The sequence below is a fragment of the Pteropus medius genome, unplaced genomic scaffold (genome assembly GCF_902729225.1).
Source record: "Pteropus medius unplaced genomic scaffold, Ma_sr-lr_union100, whole genome shotgun sequence".
Taxonomy (NCBI): domain Eukaryota; kingdom Metazoa; phylum Chordata; class Mammalia; order Chiroptera; family Pteropodidae; genus Pteropus; species Pteropus medius.
The window spans coordinates 1470284-1492231 of record NW_024340692.1 but is presented as its reverse complement, the minus strand read 5'-3'; the positions used below and the strand labels follow the sequence as shown (position 1 = coordinate 1492231).

The following is a 21948-nucleotide window of genomic DNA, read 5'->3' as shown; positions in this document are numbered from 1 at the left end:
CTTGAATAAAATATCCTTTCTCAAATCTTTTTACTTCCCTATTCAGTAGAAAGAGCAACCTGGCTTTATGATACTCATAGTTGTTAACCAACTCTTATTACAAACAGCACATTTTAAAAGTCTCAAGAGGAGTGTGTTCTATATATTTCCTTATTCTCAAATTAAGCTGTTTATTTATTATAAAAAGTCTGTGGCTGCCCTGTCACTATTTTTATAAATTAGCTCACCTGGAGTCCTTGAGATTCTTGTTTCATTCTTTGAGGTTTCTGCTATCTTCTAAATATGTAAGATTCTAACTTTTAAGAGAACCCAGTTGACTCGTTCTCTTATGACCAAATCTAGCCCCTCTCCCCTGAATAAACATATTATGTTACAGTATTTCTAACTTCTCACAGTTTTTTTAAGACATAGGTTTACAGAATCCTTTTTGTTATGTAGGCATCCTGGAGAATGCTGCCTTTAAATCCTTTAATGTGTAATATAAAACACAGTTTGGGAGAGAGCTATTTTAATCATACTCGATTTTAAAAATGAATTCCTTCTCAAATTTTGGAGACTAATAGTCATTCTCTTTGTGTAAACTTAGTTACTAACAAATGGCACACATATGGCTCATAGGTCTTTTGTGAAATAGTTAATAATGCTGGTACTTCCATTAATGAATAGGTTTTAAAAATAACTTATTGGGACTCAAACCAGAACAAAAGAGAAAATAGTGCTTAATAACTTTGAGAAGAATTGGATGAAGTCATTTAAAAATATTTACAAGTCACAGATGGACTAATATGCTAACTACTTTTCCTTTGATGTCATTTTTTGTTAGGTGTGCTATCGAGTAGTAATGCAGCTTTGTGGACTTTGGGGGCATCCTGTTTTAGCAGTGAGAGTCTTATTTGAAATGAAAACTGCTACATAAAACCAAATGCAATTACTTACGGTTATTATAATAAGGTAAGTAGGACTAACATTAGGCAATATATGCTGCTTATTAAGATAATTTTTTTTTTAAAGATTGATAATTTTTTATACCTTCCTTTAGATATTTTGGGGTATAATTTTTATATATGTGTTGCATTTGCATTTGTATTTATATTTTTAAAAATCACTTGTTCCTAAAAATTATTAATTTTGCTTTTGTTTACCTTTAGGTAGTTTTGGAGAGCCCGTGGCCTAGCAGTACCCGCAGCGGTATCTTCTTATGGACGAAGGTACGGAATGTGGTACATGGCTTGGCACAATTTAGGCAGCCGCTTAAAAAGACCGTGCAAAAGTTACAGGTCTCCTCAATATCAGGTAATACATGTGACTGGAAAGATACTTTCTTGCTAAACCATAAGCTTCATAGGTATATGAATTTTAATTATATGATGTAGAAAACTTTAATGAGATTCTGGTCGATATTTTTATATACAACTAAAGACAAATTACCTTAATCGAACCTCTCCACCCCCCACTAATTCAGAAAGTATTCTGCAATTTTAAATGAACCGTGGGTCATTCATGTTTAGTTTCAGAGATTATCAGTGCATGAGTTATTGAACTGTTGTTGTCCTTATCTTTAGCTCCTCAGAATGCCACAGGTGGAAGTGATGGGGACACGGTGAGCCACGGTAGCGTGGATAGTTCTAACGATGCTAACAATGGGGAGCACACAGTCTTCGTCAGAGATTTAATCAGGCTTGATTCCATTGATAATCACTCTAGCACAGGTACTAAATCTATATTTTACTAACCCTTCACTTACTCTCATGTTAATTCTTACTTTTTTTAAAAAGCTTTTCCCCTCCTTTCTTGAGTTTGTGCAATATGAGTACTTCAAAAATACTATATATAAATAAGGGAAGAAATTACTCCTCTGATTGCGGCTCATTTAATTTTCTGTCATATAAAATTAACTCTGGAGTACTGTGCAAAAGGCTTTAGCGTGGAGCTTCTTTGTATTTGTTCATCATTAATTTGTGAAAGTATGTGATAGAATCATTAGAGATTGTGAGCTGAGGAACTTGAATATTACTGACAAAACTTGCAATTTTTTTTTATTAAGAGGGAAATATTTATTAAAGATTTGAGATTGAATATTGAAGAGGGAAGAAAATAGTTTTACAAAAAATATCCTCTGCATAGTCATTACTTCAAATGGCACTTTTTTAAATCTGTGAAATTACTGATGCTACTTTATGTATAAAACTGCAGGCATACCCTTTGTCATCTGAAGGTAGAAGTAAATGTAATTTAAAGGAGCACATTGAGCAGATATATGTGTGTTCTACATTCTTCTTCTTGCGTTGTTTTTCTTTTTTGTTGTTGTTATTGTTAATATCTCAAGCTTTTCTTTAAAAAGAATTCTAATTCCTGTGCTTCATCTGATGAACTTGTCTCAATGACTGAAGTTTCCTTTTCTCTGCTCTTTGTTGCTCTGCTTTTTGCTCTGTGCTGTTTCTTGGTGCTGCATCTGTCCTTGGCTGTCATGGTGTGGGGGTGCAGACAGACTTGTATGACGTGAAGCTATGGATACACGTGTGCATTAATTCTACCCTTGAATGTTAACTACTTCAGGTAATTTCCCATTTACTAGGTTAAATTTTTCTGACATGCAAGGGTGGGGGAAGAGACTTTTTGTTGTATTTTAAGTATTGTTACCAGTGGAAAGCAGTTTTAGTTTTCTTTTTCTCCTTCAAATAAATATAATCATATATATATATACTACTAAAAATAACCAGCTGACATTTGATGATCAGTTTGCAAGCATATGTGTTATCTTATTTGAAAATATACCGTGTCTTGCTCTAATTATTTTGAGGTTGGTTTATAGCATTATTGTGTCAAATTGTTTTATAGGAATAAAAGATTTCAGTATACCAGCTGGAGGTGGTTTTTGCTTGCTAAAACTGATCTGCTGGATTCTTATGCTAAAAGCTACCCCCATAATAACCAAAGCATGTATAAACCCTTTAACGTCAACATAAGGCTAAGTTATAATCCTATTTGTAAATTAACTTTCTTTTATCAAGTAGAATTTTTATGAGAGTTTCATTTTAAAACCACCTTACTCCCTCCTGTATTTTTCCCTAATACTTATGTAAAAGAAATAGATTGCATTTATGAAAAGCCAAGAAAATAATTTTGTGGTATGAAACCATTTCACCAGGAATAATAATAATAATAATAATAATAATAATAATAATAAATACTCTTCTATACCTCTAGATTTTTTTTCCCTCTTTATCCCTCCCTGCCCCCATCCCTCCGCCTCCACCCTTGACCTATGGATGTTGCCGTCTCCCTTTAAGAACTGGATCTCTGAAGGCGGGGTGACTCCCCCCACGTACTCGCAGTGTGCATCCAGGGCTTGGCCTGGCGCACCTGGGGTATGGTCCGTGGCTACACCTGGGGCGCGAACCCAGGCAGGAACCTTCTGTGTGTAAAGCAGACATACTAACCACTACAACATGGAGCCACCCCCAATATACCTCTAGATTTTTAAACTTCTCTTCTTTAATAGAAAAAGTGAGCTCCTAGCGAACCTGAGTAATTGACATAAAGATTCCAGTAGTTGGGGAAGAAACTTCAGATCCCTTTTCCATATATTTCTTTTCAGCTGCGTTTCAAATGGCTGAAGACCCGGTACTGAATTTACAGTGATTATATATCTCTGTAGAGCTTCTGGTGATGTCATTTGATACTTTTGGAGACTCGCAGCCCAGATGCTTAAGTTACCCTTTTCATTAAGGACTATCTTGTAGAATCTTTCCACTTGGTACCTGATATTGAATTGCTTAGCTCGTTGAAGAGTGTATCTGGTTTAATCAGTTTACTCAGTTTCCAGTCTAGTGTCCTTTCATGGCATCACAGTGCTTGATCAGACTTTCTGAGGGGGCCAATAAAAATGTGACTGAAATTAATCATTCTAAATAGCAGTATTTAAAGAAGTTTTAGTTCTTTTGTTATATGGCCAACTCAGTCTGAGTGGCAGCTTAATAAGTGGTAGTAGAAAGTATAAGACACAGTATTTTTTGTTGTATGTGATTTTCATTGACATCCTGTATAAAAAGATTCTCTAGTAACTGGTCTTAGTCTTGTTTTGTTTTTTTTAGCATTTTACTTTATTTTATTATTAATTTCAAGTATATGGTACATTGGTTAGACATTTATATAGTTTATGAAGAGATCCCCCCAATAACTCTGTCACCCCTCTGGCTTTACCCATAGCCGTTACATTACTGGCAACGGTATTCCCTATGCTGTGCTCCCCATCCAGTTTTGGTTTTAGATGATAGAAGTTTAAAGCAAAAATAGACTTAAAAAAAAATTTATTTTGAGATACTGTTAACCTTAATAAAAATGTTGCGAGAATAGTACAGAGAACTCTTGAATAACTTTAATCTCAATTCACCCACATTTGCTTTATCATTTTCTTTTTATACACATATACACTTTTTTTTTCTAAATCATGTGAGAGTAGGTTTACATCTTGCCCTGTTACTTCTTAATATTCAGTGGTATTTTCCTTACATAACCACAATATAGTTACCAAATTCAGGAAAATATCGATAAACTAATCTCTAGTCTATATTCCATTTTTGTCAATTATCATAATGTCCTTTGAGGTACTTTAACTCCCTCTCTTTAGTCTTCTTTAACTTGGCACAGTTCCTCACCCTTTCTTTGTCTTTCATGACCTTGTCCTTTTTGGAGACTTCAGTCCAGGTATTTTGTGGAATTCTTCCCAATTTGAGCTTGTCTGATGTTTCCATGTGATTAGATTAGGTTATGCACTCATGGCTCTACTACAAAAGCGATATTGTGTCCTTCTCAGATTATCACATTGCAGATGCACACAGTGTCTGTCTGCCCCTCTTTGGTGACGTTAGTTCTGATCACTGGTCTCAGTGTTTAGTTTCTCTTAGTTACTATTCTCCCCCTTGCAGATAATAAGCTATCTCTGAGGAGACACTACAAGACTAAGCAATAATATCCTCTTTCTCATCACACTTTCTCCTTCAAGTTTAGCATTCATCGATGATTTTTGCCTGAACCAGTCTTTACTCTGGTGGTTATAAATTGGTGGTTTTGCCAGCTTTATCCTTCCTCTGCATTTATAAGATGGTAGTCTATTGTACATCCTTCAGGTTCCCTTTCTTGCACAATAAAATGTTCCTGACTTATACTTTCCCTGCCTGAGCTCTGGAATGAGCCATTTCTTCAAGGATCCTAGGTTCCTTTTAATGGGCAATAGATTTTAGAAACCAAGACCTGAGCTCTAGGTGTACTTACCACTACCAAGGTGTTACTGCTTCTAGGCTTTTTTAGTAGAGCTAGAAAATATGTATATATATTGTAGAAATACTGCTAATTCCAAATCAACCCCACAGATTTTTCTTTGCCTTCCTTCATTCCATTTTTTAAAAAAATCTCTCTTCCACAGAAAGAATCTTGGCTCCCAACAACATTATCACATTTACTCATTTGCTGAGTTCTATAGTACACATAAAATAGTTTGAGAATTCCTACACCCATTCGCTTGTGAGAAGCAAACCTCCTAAGGAGTTGAGGATTTGACTGTTTTCCCCCAGGCTTAGGTATATAGTCAAAATAATGTGTTCCAAAATTCCTTGGATTAGTCCTCCCACATCCTTTCAGTGTGGTTATGTTATTCATATGAAATACAGTTTGTTTCATTTGTTTCTGTTTATATTCAGTTTTAGATACTTCCCCTTTCCCCCATCCCCCTCTGTTGATTTTTTTGAATATATAGAAGTTAATATAGTTCCAAAAGTAGAAACAATATAATAAGCCATATTTAGAGAAATTTTCTCTCTCTATCCCTTCCATCCTGTTTTGCCGCATGCCTTGTAGGTAACCAGTTTTACTGCTTTCTGGTTTATTATTCCTGTTTTTTTTTTCCCTAAAAGTAAGCAGATATATGTTTTATTTCTTCTTACACAAAAGTAGCATTCTGTGACACAGTCCAAAAGAAACTTTTCAGGATATCTTGTTAGAATCTGTTAATTTACAGATGAGGAAATTAAGGTTTAATGCTTTCAAATTTGTAATTGTCTTTAGTTTTGCTCTTCCTGTTTCTGTTGTTCTTTGCTGCTTATCATTGTTTTTGAAAATGTTTTGTGTGCTTTGTATGTTTTTTTGTCTTTTCTCTAAGTTTAATTGTGAAGATTGGTGGAATTTTCTTTTTGACTTTTTACAGCTGGACTGTAAGTGTATAAAAACATCTCTTTGTAACCCCGCATTGTTTTTCACAGGTGGTCAGTCTGACCAAGGCTATGGGTCTAAGGATGAACTTATAAAGGATGACGCAGAAATTCATGTGCCTGAAGAGCAAGTAGCAAGAGAATTGATAACTAAAATAAAAGTGCAAACAGAAGGTTAAGTACTGATATTTTCTAACTTCTCTTAGAAAAATATCTTTATTAATTAAAAGTGTTATTTGATAATTTCAGTGATAATTTCCAGAAATTATCTGAGCTTATAAGATACTATGTACTGTTATGCACTGTAGATTTTGGAAGTCTCCAAATTTTAGAATTTTAAGAGACCTTTAGAGACTTTGTAGGTTAGCCCTTAATTTTGTAGGAAACTGTGACCCATTAAAGTATTCATTTGCCAAAGTTATATAGCTGCTTTGTGACAGAACTAGGGCTAAACTTTGAGTCATCAAACCTTGTGTTCTAGTGCTCTTTTTATTTTAAAGTGGTCCTTTACCAGAAGTCTTTCGAATATCTGAAAGGATATTTTTCATCAGGGGTTAAATGTAGTCTGTGGTTTCCTGTTATTTATTTATTTATTTATTTATTTATTTATTTATTTATTTATTTATTTATTTATTTAATTTATTTTATTGGAGCCATTGATGAGATAGAAATGATTTGTAGTAATTATTTATGGAAATATGGAGAAATATTTTGGCTTTACGGTAATAAGTTCTTTCTATATTTTTACACAAAAGTATACTTTCTTCAATGATGTCACTTATTTTATACTCCAGAAGCAAGCCCCTCTCCTACTTGGCAAGTGATGAGGAATATAACTGAAGGCCAAAGATTTAATTTATTCACTCAAGGATTCTTGAGTTAGGATTATTGAATGCTAAAGTAAAGTTCTTATTACATTCAGGACTGGCAACATTTATGGCATAAAGTAAATCACATAATCAGTAATAAAATAGTCATGTTTTTACCCCACACTTAGGGGGAAAAAACTACATAGAATGTATTAAAACCAATATATGGTTTCTGTTCAGTATTGGCAAAAGTAAGAATGACAGCATTCCAGTCCTTTTTTTCCTCCAGAGGTGTGCAATGTCTCTGCTGTTGTGGCAAAACATTCACAACCCAGCGGAGAGCCACAGAGCCCTGCTGAGCCTCCTGCGTGGGGTGGCAGTATCGTGAAAGTTCCATCTGGTGTGTTCGACGTCAATGGCAGGAAAAGTAGCACTGGTGAGTCTTTACATATTGGTTATTAAATATTTAAAATATACTTCTACAGATATATGTGTATGTCTTTAATGTCATTACGTCATTGACTTAACTGTAATGAACATACTGAAGAGCCAGAAGTAAGTTTAAATCCTATAAATGGGCTAAAGAAGGAGTTAAAATAGTTATTTAAGATATTTAATTTTTAAAAGGAGGGATATTTAGAGTGTTTAATTGTTATTTGGAATACCTTTTCTTATAGTGTTTCTTCTTAGTTTGGTCTTCTTTCCTCATGATAGGTAATGAGAGGTGACTATAGGGCCTCCTATACTTATCAAGAACAGAGAGGCAGTGATGTGATCACGTTCCAGAGGGCTTATTATAATAGGATAATTCTTGTCACTGAAGGGAATAGGAAAAAATAGATTGACATTACTTACTCGCTACATAAAATACCAGTGATCCTTTAATTTTGGCCCAGTTATTATAAGTACCCTGAGCCACTTCTTATACATGGTCAAGTATTTGTAATAACTGTTGTTATTACAAATAACAACAAATTCCCTTGAATTTGAGTTTATTACTTTCAATTATGTTATAGCCTCCCAAGTACCCTTAAGGCATACATCTAAGTATATGATTTTGTATTTGCTGTGATACTAAGTTCGGTTTATTTTTTTGTGGGGGATGGGTAGTGCTCAAGAGATGGAGTGAAAGTTTTTTGAGAAAATAATAGGTATATATGTTCTATATCCCATTTTCCAAACCTGTTGATAGCAGGTTAAAAAAAAAAAAGGAGGGCAGAGTTTTCTTCATGAAAGGTTTATTAGTATCTTCTCAAAATATTAAAATGAACATGGTCTGGAGACTGGTGTGTTTTCTTCCCTTTTACTCATCTTATTGCCATGTTACACCTTAATTTAGAAAGATTTATTTTATTAAGAAAGAAGGAAGTGGTAATGGGGCTTTTGCCAATAAATCAGTCAAATTTATTTTAAAATTGAACAAAATGTGCAGCTAAATACTTGGATACTGTGAGAACCAATATTTGTTTCTCAAATATTGATAAAAGTTTTCAAAGTTTTCAACAATCTTTGGAGTTATAAAATAGGCTAATATAATTCCTTTAAAAGCTTAAAAATATCTCTTAATGCTTATTATTAGTTTTGTTTAATTGATATTGGTACCAATTTGAAAGATTAAGGAGAAGCTTGAAGTCAATTTGGAAAATTTAAGCGCTTCTCAAAAACTTTCCCCCCAAATGTTCCAGGACATTATGTGTTTTAAAAAACAAATGATCATCCTAAATATGAATGGGTAGACCTAAGTTCAGATAATAATTCAAATAGGAAATAGCTTTTGGTTTTGGAGTGGAAAAAATTGAATGGTAGCAAAAAGTAAAAGACTGCTCGCTTCCCCCACGGGTTGAGGGGCTTGTGTGTGGTTCCTACAGCCACTGGCATAATTTCGTTCTGCCTGGTCAAACAGTATTAACCTGTGAGGGCTGGGATCATGTCGGTTTTATTTGCCATTGTATTCCTAGCACCTCACATAGTGGATGGTAGTAGGCATTCAGATGTTTGTTGAAGGAATGAATATATCTGAAAATTTTTTTAGCTACTCCTTTTTTATCAGCCTTCTTGGAGTTTGCTCATTTTGAGCACTCTATTCTAGATTCTTTACTTTGGGGTTTTTTTTTTTTTTTTTTTTTTTTTTTTTGTGAGCAGTAAGGCTTTGGCTATAGCAAATATATTATTCCTCCATGATTATGAATTTGCTTTGTGCAGAGTAGATTCCTGGCAAATATTTATTGAATTAGATATGTGAAAGCTGAGATAGAAATTTTTTTTCTTTTTAGATCTGTTATTTAATGCAGAATATATTTCTTAAATTGAATGTAAAACTCTTAAAATGTAAGACATAGATCTATATTGATAAATGTGATGTATTTTAGTGAAAAATACAGATATATACAGCATATATTGCGTGATCTTTTTTTAAGTATGTATATGCATAGAAGACGAAAGGCAGATTATATATTAAAATTTTAGCTCTGAGAGGCAGGATTAAATGGAGGGTTTTTTGTTGTTGTTGTACTTTTTTTCTGTATATTTTCTTTTACCTTCTAAACTTCCTGAAACTTTTACTCTGAGTATGTGTCTCTTTTAAAAAATCAGAAAATAAAGTTTTTAATAAAAGTTACATCAGAAAACAGATTCTCTTTTAATATTATATTTCCCTTTTAGGTAGTACATCAAATGTACTGTTTTCTACTCAAGATTCAGTTGAAGATGCAGTCTTTGGTGAAGTTACTAATCTCAAGAATGGTGATAGAGGAGAAAAAAGACAAAAGCATTTTCCAGGGAGGAGTTGTAGTTTTAGTTCTGAAAGCCGAGCAGGAATGTTGTTTAAGAAGAGCAGTTTGGATTTGAATTCAAGTGAAGTGGCTATCATGATGGGAGCAGATGCCAAGATTCTCACAGCAGCACTGACGTGTCCTAAGACTTCTCCTCTTCATATCCCAAGAACCCATAGCTTTGAGAGTGTTAGCTGTCATCTCGGTGATACTAGGACTCGTGTGTCTGAAAGCACTTGGGATATTGAGCACAGATCTTCAGTGTTAGAGATGCTGGAGGAAAGCCAAGAGCTCTTAGAACCTGTGATTGATGACAGTATAGCTAAAATTACTATGACAAAGGATACACATGGTAGTCTACAAACTGACAGTAATCAGCCCATAGACTTGAAAGCAGGATCCAAAGATGTAATAAATAAAAGAAGTAGTTTATATGGTGTTGCTAAAGCTGTTGAGAGGGAAGACGTTGAAACTGGACTAGATCCTTTGTCTCTTTTAGCCACTGAGTGCATAGGAGAAAAAACTCCTGAGTCTGAAGATAAGCTGTTTTCTCCAGTTATTGCACGAAATCTGGCTGATGAAATCGAAAACTATATGAACCTAAAGAGTCCCCTGGGTAGCAAATCTTCTAGTATGGAATTACATGGAGAGGGAAACAAAGAGTCTGGCACTACCACTGCATTTGTTCACCCTTTAGAGAGGAGATCAAGCCTACCTTTAGATCATGGTCCGCCAGCACAGGAAAATCCTGAAAGTGAAAAGGGCTCCCCTGCAGTGTCTAGATCTAAAACTTTTACTGGGCGTTTCAAGCAGCAGACTCCCTCTCGAGGTCATAAAGAACGTTCGACTTCTTTATCAGCTCTGGTGCGTTCTTCACCACACGGCTCATTGGGTTCTGTGGTAAATTCTTTGTCAGGATTAAAGCTGGATAATATACTCTCAGGGCCCAAGATAGATGTCCTAAAATCTGGTATGAAACAAGCAGCGACAGTAGCCAGTAAGATGTGGGTAGCTGTAGCATCTGCTTACAACTACTCAGATGATGAGGTAAGATGTTTTTTGTGTAGTCTGTCTGATATTGGAATGTTTGTAGTATTTTCTTATGTACAAATTGTTTAGAGATTTCTAGTAACTTTGGTTTTTATATTTTAATGCATATCCTATTGAAATGACTTGAACATACAGATATGGAAGTTAATAATGAAGAAATAGAATATCAGGACTACTTTATAATTCCATAGATCAGTCCAAACTAACACATGAAGTTTATTTTTTTGAAAGTACTAATGATTAATGTCTGAATTTAATAATGATGCCGTGTTATGTTTGCATAGCACTTCAGTTTTTAAGTAACCTTTACCTGTGTTATCTCTTTAATACATATGAAATCACTCTACAACTTAGGTTCCATACTGCATAACAAAAACTGATAATTCTTTTAAAAACCATTATAAAGAAAATCATTAGATCTTCTTATGAAAATAGAAGTGAGGAAATTTTGCTCGTTTTATACAAAAATGTTAATTAAAACTTCATTATAGTCAAAGAATTTTAGTACTTTACTAGAAAAGACAAACATCTATAATGTTCACTATTGTTAGCATTGTTCTTAGTACTATCTTAAACTGTATATCTGTTTTGACACATGACTGTATATGTACACATATATATTTGTTTAATTTTTATAGCAACCACATGGGTAGGTAGGTACTACACTTATCCTCATTTTTTAGATGAGGTATCTGAGATTCAGAGAGGTTAATTAACTTCTCCAGGTTACATAACTAGTAAGTGGCAAAACTAGAATTTGAAGTTTGAGAGATCGGGTGCAGTCTTTGCTCTTTACCACCATAGTAGCAAAGAAGGGAGCAGTATCTTGGAAGAGGTTCCTGTAGAGACTGTCCAAAAAGAGCAAAGCAGGTTATATCTAAGTTTGCTTTTGATGGATAAATTTAAAGTTTTTGGTTAGTCTAAATGGTAAGGTGGCAAAAGGTGTATCTGAGAATAATGAAAAAAGCATGAAGTCTTAAAACATGCACTTTCAAGATAATATAGTTGATTTCAGATTGCTAAAGTTGTAAATAGGAAGTATAGACAGGAAATTAAATTGGACAAATAAGACTTGTATACCATTTGAAGGAAAACTTTATTCTATAGGCAGACTTCATTGAATTAAAAGTACATTGTTGAGTTTTATAAGACAAATTGCATTTGTATTTAAAGAGCTTACAAGGTCAGTTAAAGAAAGACAAAATAAGCTGGCTTCAAGAGTCCCTTAACTTGGCATTATGTGAAAAAAAACCCCAAAACACAACCATTTTATATTTGAAATTTTATCTAACAGTGTTAAAAAACACTTTATGCAGAGTAATGTGGACTTGGAATATATTCTAAGTGGTTACAAGTTAAAATCTTTCTTTTCTTTTCGTTGCTATAGTCTTGATACCAGTGCCTGGCAAAAGCAAATAGGACATACCTAATATTTTCAAAGGAAGGAATGAATAAAGTCTATAAAATTTTCATAACTTTAAACTAGAATTTAATCTAGAGGAAAAAAATTAGGGATATGTGTAAAAATAGCTCAAGGGAATTCATCAATGTAAAGCATTCTGAATGTTTAAGCAATAGAAGATTTACTAAATATGTAATAGTATATCAATAAGTTAGATTAGGTTAAAGGAGTTTAAATAATACAGAAAATTTAATGACATGAGAATAGCTTAACTCATATTTTGTAAAAATGTACTATGCATATTTTAAAAGGACTACAAGGATATATACATTAAGATTTCGGTTATACTCTGTTGGTGTTATAAGTGCTTTTATTTTCTGTTTTACATATTCGTATTTAAGTTTTTTAAAATCATTTAACATGGTTTTATAAGAGAAGACAAGTCTTCTTTAAAGCAAAAACTAAAAAGGAAACTGATTATTGAATTTTTTTAAAATTTAAACTGAAGTGTCAATCACAGTGGTCAAGAATTAGTGTTCAGAACTTTATTCATGCTTTATGCCTCTAATATTGATGATTGTTATTCTGAACAATCTATTGTCAGCTGAAATTTTTACAACCACCTTATTTTAAAGGACTCATTATCCATCTTTTTCAGACAATAATTAATAGTTAATAGTTAGAGAAGTTAAGGTCACATACCTAATACGTGATGGAGAGCCAAGATCAGTCTGGCTGTGTCTGATGCTAAAGCTCTTATTTGATCTCTGTTACTGTCTCTGATGCTACTGAAGACAGCTCCTGGAGTTCCTTCATTTTATGATATTGAATATTGACAGACCACCCCCATACCCCAAACATACACGAGGGACACAACACAGTCTTAAAGTATTACAGGTCATTGCTTGAGTGTTTTAGAATTTGGAAGGGAAATTCCAAATAATAGACGAGTTCAGGTTTTGAAAAATATGGAGTTGATGATTTAAGCAAAATAGGGGCATTTAATTCTGAAAAGGGTGGAGTAAATATATTCTCATTGGAGAAGGTATTACATATGTGTCTATGATTTTATTCTTTTCAATTAAAGGAGGAAACTAATAGAGATTATAGCTTCCCAGCTGGCCTCGAAGACCATATTTTGGGGGAGAATATACCACCTAACACAAGTATCTCAGGGTTGGTCCCCAGTGAACTTACCCAGAGCAACACAAGCCTTGGCAGTAGCAGCAGCAGTGGAGATGTAGGAAAACCGCATTACTCAACAGGTATTGGGAAGGATTGTCCTCTCTCCTCATGTATATACCTATACCCTTCCCTCCGCCCACCACACATACAATATGCCTCATTTGTTAATAGAACCATGCCACTCTCTCACTGTTCTTTTATATGATCTACAAGTACTGCAGTCACTTAACTGATTTTATTTTTAGTTGTATATATTTGTGAATTATATCATTAATTCTTGAACTTTTAGTGTGTTTCAGAATCACCTGAGGAACTTGCTTAAAAATATATACAAACGTCCAAGTCTTAGGCTAAAATGTTTGAGACCGAATCTGTGGGGTCGGGCCTTAGAAATGTGTATTTTTAACTAGCTCTCCAGGCGAATTAGATACATATCAGAGTTTGAGAGTCCCTGGGCTGTATTGCTGAAATTTCTTAGCTCTGTGCTTTTTTTTAAATTGTAATTCTACTTATTTTATCCAACTTTCTATTATGAAAAATTTTCAAATGTCCCAAGAAGTTAAAGAATATAGTGAACAATTACATATTTTCAACGTAGATTTAGTTAACTATTGGTAACTTTATATATATACGTATATATATTTTATACTGAACCATTTGAAAATAAATTGCAGACTTCATGATACATCCCCCTTTTATACTTCAGTACGCATTTACAAAGAATAAGGGCATTTTCATACATAATGTATTATGATGGTTACTTCTCTCCAGGTGAGCTTCCATTTCCAAGAAGCATAAAAGGGCAGGACTTTGAAAAATCAGACCATGGTTCTTCTCAGAACACCAGCATGTCGAGCATCTATCAGAATTGTGCAATGGAGGTAAAAGTTTTATGTTTGCCCATGATAAAGTGGCCATAAACATATTTTTATTTCAGAATGACTTAACAGAATTCTGTGATACTCTTGTGGACATTTTGTTGAATTTGCTTGATGTCTTATGTAAGCAAGGCAATAAACTGGTAACTTTACCTATAAAGTAATTGAGTTGTTAATTCCAAATTCGATCAACAAAGTAAAATTCTTTGTTTGTCTCAAGAGAGTGGTTTGTTAAGATTGTCACTGTGGAGGTTTTCAGTGTCTGCACTTTTCTATTCTTAGGTTTTGATGTCAAGTTGTTCACAGTGCAGAGCTTGTGGAGCTTTAGTTTATGATGAAGAAATAATGGCTGGATGGACGGCAGATGATTCAAATTTGAATACAACCTGTCCATTCTGTAAAAGCAACTTTTTGCCTCTTCTCAATGTAGAATTTAAAGACTTAAGAGGCTCCGCAAGGTTAGTATTATATTATAAAAACTCCCTTAAGAGGTAAGTGCCCCCCCACCCCCAAAGGCATGACTCCTGGGGGAGGAGTGAAATAGTCATGGTATGCTCCAGGTATCCTTTCTCCTTCACTTTCACTATTTGAGTAGAAAATACTAGTAATGTAGTAGATGACTTTCCCATTTTATTTACCTTTACGATTATCAGTAGCAGTTAATTCCTGGAGCTAAACTTGATAGATGATTGAAAACTCTATGTTAGTCATTATTTTAAACTTTATTTTAAAACTCTATGTTAGTCATTATTTTAAACTTTCTGCCTCAGTGATCTTAATTATGTCTTCTAGAAGGAAAAAAAAAAGTATATATGAGGGGTGCCTTGAACTCTTCTTAACTTGTTGCCCCTTTATGATGGTGTTCTGTACAGTGAAATGACCAAATTCTAAGCAGTGGGAAGGAGAGTAGCTCATCTATAATCAGTCATTAAGTAATTTCGAGTTTGGTAACTGTATGCTGACCTAAGTAATTATACTGAACATTATATTTGTTTTATGGAGGAAGTATACTTCATATTATTATCTATTTTTAGCTGTTTTTTAAAAAATATCCAGTTGTTTAGGTGTTTCCTCTCTTTTTCCTTTTAGCTTCATATGTGATGCTGAGTGAAATCATACTTTAATTCCTGACACTATCAATGGTTTGTGCAAGGGCCCTCCTTTATTATCTTCCTCACCCTACCCATTCCCACTCATTCCTTTATTCAATAAAGACATTGTGCTGTTTGTGGTATATCCTTGAATATATATTCTCATAAAATATGTTATTTTGCAGGATTATCACATTAAACTTACATAATTGGAATAATGCTAAAAATCTCTATTTTTTTTTTACTCAGTGTTAAATTTATCTGAGTTTCTGTATGTAAAGCTGGTTTTTTTCTTTTCTCCTACAGGAAGTTAATACCTCATTTTACTTATCTCATTATCCTAGTGTTGGATACTTCAGTTGCTTCCAGTTTTTTGTTATTATCATTACAGTGATGTAATACACTGTAAAATATATGTCTCAAGTATACAGTACATTGGTTAGACATTTATATAGCTTATAAAACAGTATATCTATTTTAAAAAAAATTTTTATGTCCTTTTGAATTCTCCATAAGTCTTGTACTTTTTTTATTGAGTTAATTGTGTTTCTTAAGCTATTGTGGTATCTCATTTTATAGTTCTAATTGGATATAAAAGAACATTATTGATTTTTCCTCCCTAACATATTGTTATGGAAAATTTCAAACTTACAATCAAGTTTAAAGATTTTTTCCAGTGACATCCAAATATCCACTGCGATATTGTATAATTAACATTTTACTATACTTGCTTTATTATCTTTTTATCTCTCTATTCATCCATGAATTCATTTTATATTTTTATTCATTTAGAATAATATGTAGACCTTAATACACTTCTTCCCCAGACTTCAGATACATATCAACTAGAATTCAGCATTTTAGGTTTTCTCTTTTTAAAAGAAAAAGTTGGTATACAATAAATTACCATTTAAACAGTAAATACATACACTTGTGCAGAATCAAACCCTTATCAAGATGTAGAACATTACTTTTATCTCCGAAAGTTCTCTCACTGTTCCTTACAAGGCCCAGCCCTCACATCGTCAATGTAAGGGCTGACAATAAAATAATAAATAGGAGAGGAAATGACTGAAAACAAAATGGAGATTTTATAAGGGAGAAAAAGAGGCATTATAAACAATTATAGGTTAATACATGCTAAAATGATGCTGTTCATGCTCTTTTTTTAACTGAGAAAATTAATGAAATATTTTGCTTTTCATCTTCATAGCTTTATTTAATGGTTCTCAAAAACTAAAGGGATCTTAAAATGAACTCTGATGATCTCCTCTAGACCTTTTCATTTGAATAGTTTAGGACAGGAGGGCAGGAATGAAAGCAGAAGAGGGAGGGGAAGGGTGAGAGAGTGAGGTGGGTGAGTGTGTATTTGAAATAGGCAGTACTTTTATGGATTGTATAATGTATTATGACTGCTTTACCATAAAGTGATTCTAAATATGAACTTTAGAGGACTTTAGGATTTTTAAATTTTTTTTTTTTTTTTTTTGTACTGCTCCATATTTAGCTTTTTCCTAAAACCAAGTACCTCTGGTGACAGTTTACAAAGTGGCAGCATTCCATTGGCAAGTGAACCTTTGGAGCACAAACCTGTATCCAGTTCAGCAGAACCTGACTTGATCAACTTTATGGATTTTTCTAAACATAACCAGACGATAACTGAAGAAACGAGCTCTGTAGTTGAATCAAGGTATCATAGAGTATAGAGAACTCATAAGAAATTGGATATTCTTGTAAAAATTCGATCTTAAAGATTACCTGACTCTTATAAGTTCTGGCATTTTAAAAATTTAACCTTAACTTTTTACTACTGTATATTGTTTAAATACCTAATGAGTGAATCTGATGATAAACCATTTTTGAAACTTTGTTTAATGTTTTATGGTATCTTTTACAAAATGAACTTCTCAACCAGTAAAAAGTATTTTCCCCTTTAGCGTAGTCATTGCCAGTTTCCAAATTCTCTTTACTGTGAGGTATATTCTTTATTTTACTCTTAAATATTTATTGAGTCAAACATTTATTGAGAGCATGTAAGCATTATGCTAAACACTAAAAATAAAAAAGTAAGATCTGGTCTCTTTAGGCAGATCATGGCATGGTAGAGATTACATACTTGTCAGGGACTAATTATTTACATGCAGTATAGTTACTTCTAGGTGATTTTATTTAACTTATGAAATAATGTTTGAATAAAGCAACTGAATGGGCATTTAATCTTTTTAAAATAATACCTGTTATTTACTATACATCCTCTTCGCCCTTCACCAGAGTCATCCACTCTATCCTGTTCTTTTGACTAGTTTTACAAAAATGCCTGAAGTAGTCTTATACTCCAGTACTGACTCTTCTCAGATATATGCAGTAGACTTAAAATTCATTGTAGAAAATACTCTCTAGCTCAACGGATTCAAATTGTTTTACAGAACAAACAGAGCATTTCTTTTTTTTTAAAGTGATGAAATAAAGAAAGCCAGTGGAGATGTTCAAACTATGAAAATTTCACCTGTGCCTAATAGTTTAGCAAAGCGGAATGTATCTTTGACTCGAAGTCACAGTGTTGGAGGTCCTTTGCAAAATATTGATCTTTCCCAGCGACCATTTCATGGCATTTCAACAGTTAGTCTTCCAAACAGTCTGCAGGAAGTCGTGGTATGTAACAATAATTATATTGTGTATTCATGTAAGTATTAGAGCAGGACATAATTCTTCTGTAGAAGATTTATTTTAATGACATAAAAAGTGGTAAGAATTTTTCAAAAACTAAGAACTTTTTAAAATTTCAAGTATGTACGAAAATAGTAGAGTACGTAAATGAGCCCCTTGACCCATCATCTAGATTCACTAATTTTTAATTTATGGCCATTCTTCTTTTGTTCATACCCTCATTCACTCACTCCTTTCGACATTATTTGGAAGAAAATTTCAAACATGATATATTTCATTTGTAAATGTTTCAGAATGCATCTCCAAAATATAAGGACTCTTAAAAATACAATGCCACTAAAAGACCAAAAAAATAACAGATAACATCAAATTATTCAGTCTTTGTTCAAATTTCTAATTGTCTCAAAAATGTCAGGTATTTGTGTTTTGTAGTTTGAGCAATCAGGATCAAATAAGGTCCCTGCACTGCAGTTGGTTGATCTGTTTTTTGGTCTTTCTAAATCTGTATACCCTGTTTTTTCCCCTTGCAGTATATTTGTTGATTATAACTCTGTATATTGTTAGTAGTAGCTAAAAGCTTAGTCAGATTCAGGTTTTGTTTTTGTTTTTGTTTCATTCGTTTGTTTATTTTTGTAAGACAACTTCATCAGAGGTGATAGATTTCTCCAGTAGGAGACATGAACTATCTTTATGAGGTTAGTAACTATTAATGCCTCAATGCCTAGATCAAGTTATTCATTTTAAGCTTATAAAATGATGGTAGTCTAATTCTGTTATCTTCTTTATTATGCGGAATACGTATATAAAGAGAAACTTCTCTCAGGTGTTCTGTTTGATTTTCCAAAGAAAAGTCACAGATTTTCTTGATAGCATCATCATAAAACATCTAAATGCAAACATTTCTTATTAAAAAAATTGATAAGGAAAAATCAATCTTACATAATAGGCCATTGGTCTTATCAGCATTATAGAGAAACTCTATCATGTTTAAAATAGGGTCTATTATATGGATTATTAATTTTCTTTTAAAATTATTTAACCTAACGGTATTTATGATTAAGTATTTTTTCTATTTTTGGGTTTTCATTAGGGTGTTCTACTGCATGTAGCAATAGCCCTGAGATAACTAATTTTGAAAGGATAGAGAAGTATAATCTAATTGAGAAGTACTCTTAAACATACAGAATTAAATAGATACTATTTTGTATTATTTTTTTAAGGATCCTTTAGGAAAAAGACCCAATCCTCCCCCTGTTTCTGTGCCTTACTTGAGTCCTCTAGTACTTCGTAAAGAACTTGAATCTTTGCTAGAAAATGAAGGTGATCAGGTGATTCACACATCCTCTTTCATCAATCAACATCCAATCATTTTCTGGAACCTCGTATGGTATTTCAGACGTTTGGACCTTCCTAGTAATTTGCCAGGACTTATCCTCTCATCTGAACATTGTAATGGAGGTATTCAGGTAGGGTACCAAATTTTATACTTATATTATATTGGTGTTGGTTAGGACGAGGCTTAACTTCAAGTAACAGAAATTATACAATAATTTGTGTAATGTGGCTTAAGATGTAGTTATTTCTCCCTTAAAAGTTTGGGTAGGTGGTCCAGAGATGGGACAATGTTAGGGACCTAAGATGATCCTGTTATCTTGCTTAGCTGTATGTGATCTCCCTTTCCAAGTTCTACACCTGGTCCAAGATGACTGACTCTACTTCTAAGCTATCACATCCACTTTCCAGCTAGCAGTAAGGAGAAAAATGGATGGAGAAAAGTATGTCTTCTTTCTTTAGGGACAGTTCCTGGAGTTGCCCATAATATTTTCATATTTATCCATTTGGCCGGAACTTATATGGTCATTTCTAGTTGCAAGAGTGGCTAGAAAAGGTAGCTTTTCTTCTGAACTATCATGTTCCCAGCTGACATTCTCATAATGACCTTATTTTAAAGGACTCTTCCATATTTTCAGATGACATAATTAAAAGTTAGAGAAGTTAAGTAGTTTTTGCAAGATCACATACCTAGTAAGTGATAGACAAGATCACAGTCTGGCTTTGTCTGGGGCTAAAGCACTCACTTTGCTTGTACTAGGGTTTCTGATCCCACTGGAGACAGTGAGCAACTCAAGTTACTTTATTTTATGATATTGAATATTGAAAGACACCTCACACCCCAGACATACACCAGGGGCACAACACAATCTTACAATATTACAAACTCTATTTTGACTCATTTAAATATTTTAAGTAGTGGTCAATACAACAAGATGGTAGAAACAGTTGCACTTTCTCTTAAGATTTGTTATGATGGCAGTTAATCTTTCATGTAGCCACTGTGCTAGTTACCAAGTTGTAATTCCCATTCTTGAGATTTAGAATGAAAAACCTGCATTTCAGAAAATAATAACATTTATCATCAGATCTAAATAAAAATTAAAAATTTTGCTGCTCAGAACTTTTGGTCCAGAGCTTTGAAAGAACTCATCCTTTTTATATAATCAAGTTTTGCTTGGTCCAAATTATTTTGCTTGAGGTACTAATACTTTTACTGATCTTTCTTAGCTTCCTCTGTCATCTCTGTCCCAGGATAGCAAACTTGTGTATATTCAGCTTTTATGGGATAATATCAACCTTCATCAGGAACCAGGAGAACCTCTGTATGTCTCATGGAGAAATTTTAGTAAGTAAAAGACATAAAAATTGAAAATAACCCAAATGTCTCCACAGTGAATGAATAAACAAATCATGGTACAAGTTATCCATATGATAGAATACTATTTAGCAATAAAGAAGAATGGACTACGGGGGCGGGGTGGGGGGGTAACTAGAATTAAGGAGAAGAAACAAATTCTTTTGCATTATTTAAACATATTTCATCCATTTTTAGTATCTTTTCAAGATTCTTTCAATTTTAGTTCAAATTGATTTGCTGTTGTATTGATCCATTTAACTATGTCTGGTTTCCATGTGAGTTGAAGAGTATTTTTTGTGCCTGTGATTTTTCTGTCATATACCAATTTGGTTAGGTATTTGGAGAGTAAATTCTACATAGTAGAAGAGTAATTTTAGAAGTGCTGACAAGCCTGTCCTAAAAATCGTATGGATATTCAGGCGACCCAGAATAGCCAAAATAATCTTGAAAAAGAAGAACATAGTTGTAGGACTCATACTGCTCAGTTTGAGAACTTAATACAAAGCTACAGTAATCAAGGAGGTGGGATACTGCATAGGGATAGACGTATGGGTCAGTGGAATAGAGTTGAGGTTCCAGAAAGAAACCCTTACATATACAGTAAATTGCCTTTTGGCAAGAGTTCCAAGACCATTCAATGAGTAAAAAACAGTCTTTTGAAGAAATGGTGCTGGGACAATTGGAGAAACATGCAAAAAGAGAAAGTTGGATTGTTTCCTTAAATCATACATAAAAATGAACTCAAAATGTATCATAGACCCAAATGTAAGAGCTAAACTGTAGCGCTCAAAAGGAAAAATATATAAATTTGACTTAAAAACTTCTATGGTGAAAAATAAACCATCTAAAAAGTGCAATGTCAACCCACAGAATAGAATAGAGAAAGGTATCTTAAAAGAGTTTTGTGCTGAGAATATAGAAAGAGTTCTTACAACTCAATAATAAAAGACAACCCATTTAAAAAATGAGCAAAGGATCTTAGTCCATTCGGGCTGCTGTAACAAAGTACTACAGACTAGGTAGCTTATAAACAAGTTAATTTCTCACAGTTCTAAAGGCTGGAAGTCCAATGGTGCTAGAATGGTTAGTTGAGGGCCCTCTTCCAGATTGCAGACTTGTTATATGATCACATGGCAGAAGGGGTGAAGTATCTCTTCTATGCCCTTTTTCTAAAGGGCACTAACCCATTCATGAGGA

At 33.5% G+C, this 21948-nt stretch overlaps 1 protein-coding gene across 1 annotated transcript in view; it reads left to right on the top strand.

The window, feature by feature from the left end:
* Positions 1 to 21948, top strand: part of DENND4C (DENN domain containing 4C) — an 83681-nt gene that overhangs the window by 57764 nt on the left and 3969 nt on the right. Inside the window, 14 exon segments of the mRNA XM_039869796.1 lie at positions 824 to 908; positions 911 to 951; positions 1149 to 1293; positions 1563 to 1709; positions 6258 to 6380; positions 7305 to 7451; positions 9677 to 10833; positions 13326 to 13503; positions 14195 to 14304; positions 14584 to 14759; positions 16900 to 17082; positions 17849 to 18044; positions 19280 to 19525; positions 20622 to 20739. Coding sequence (XP_039725730.1) covers positions 824 to 908; positions 911 to 951; positions 1149 to 1293; positions 1563 to 1709; positions 6258 to 6380; positions 7305 to 7451; positions 9677 to 10833; positions 13326 to 13503; positions 14195 to 14304; positions 14584 to 14759; positions 16900 to 17082; positions 17849 to 18044; positions 19280 to 19525; positions 20622 to 20739 — 3052 coding nt within the window.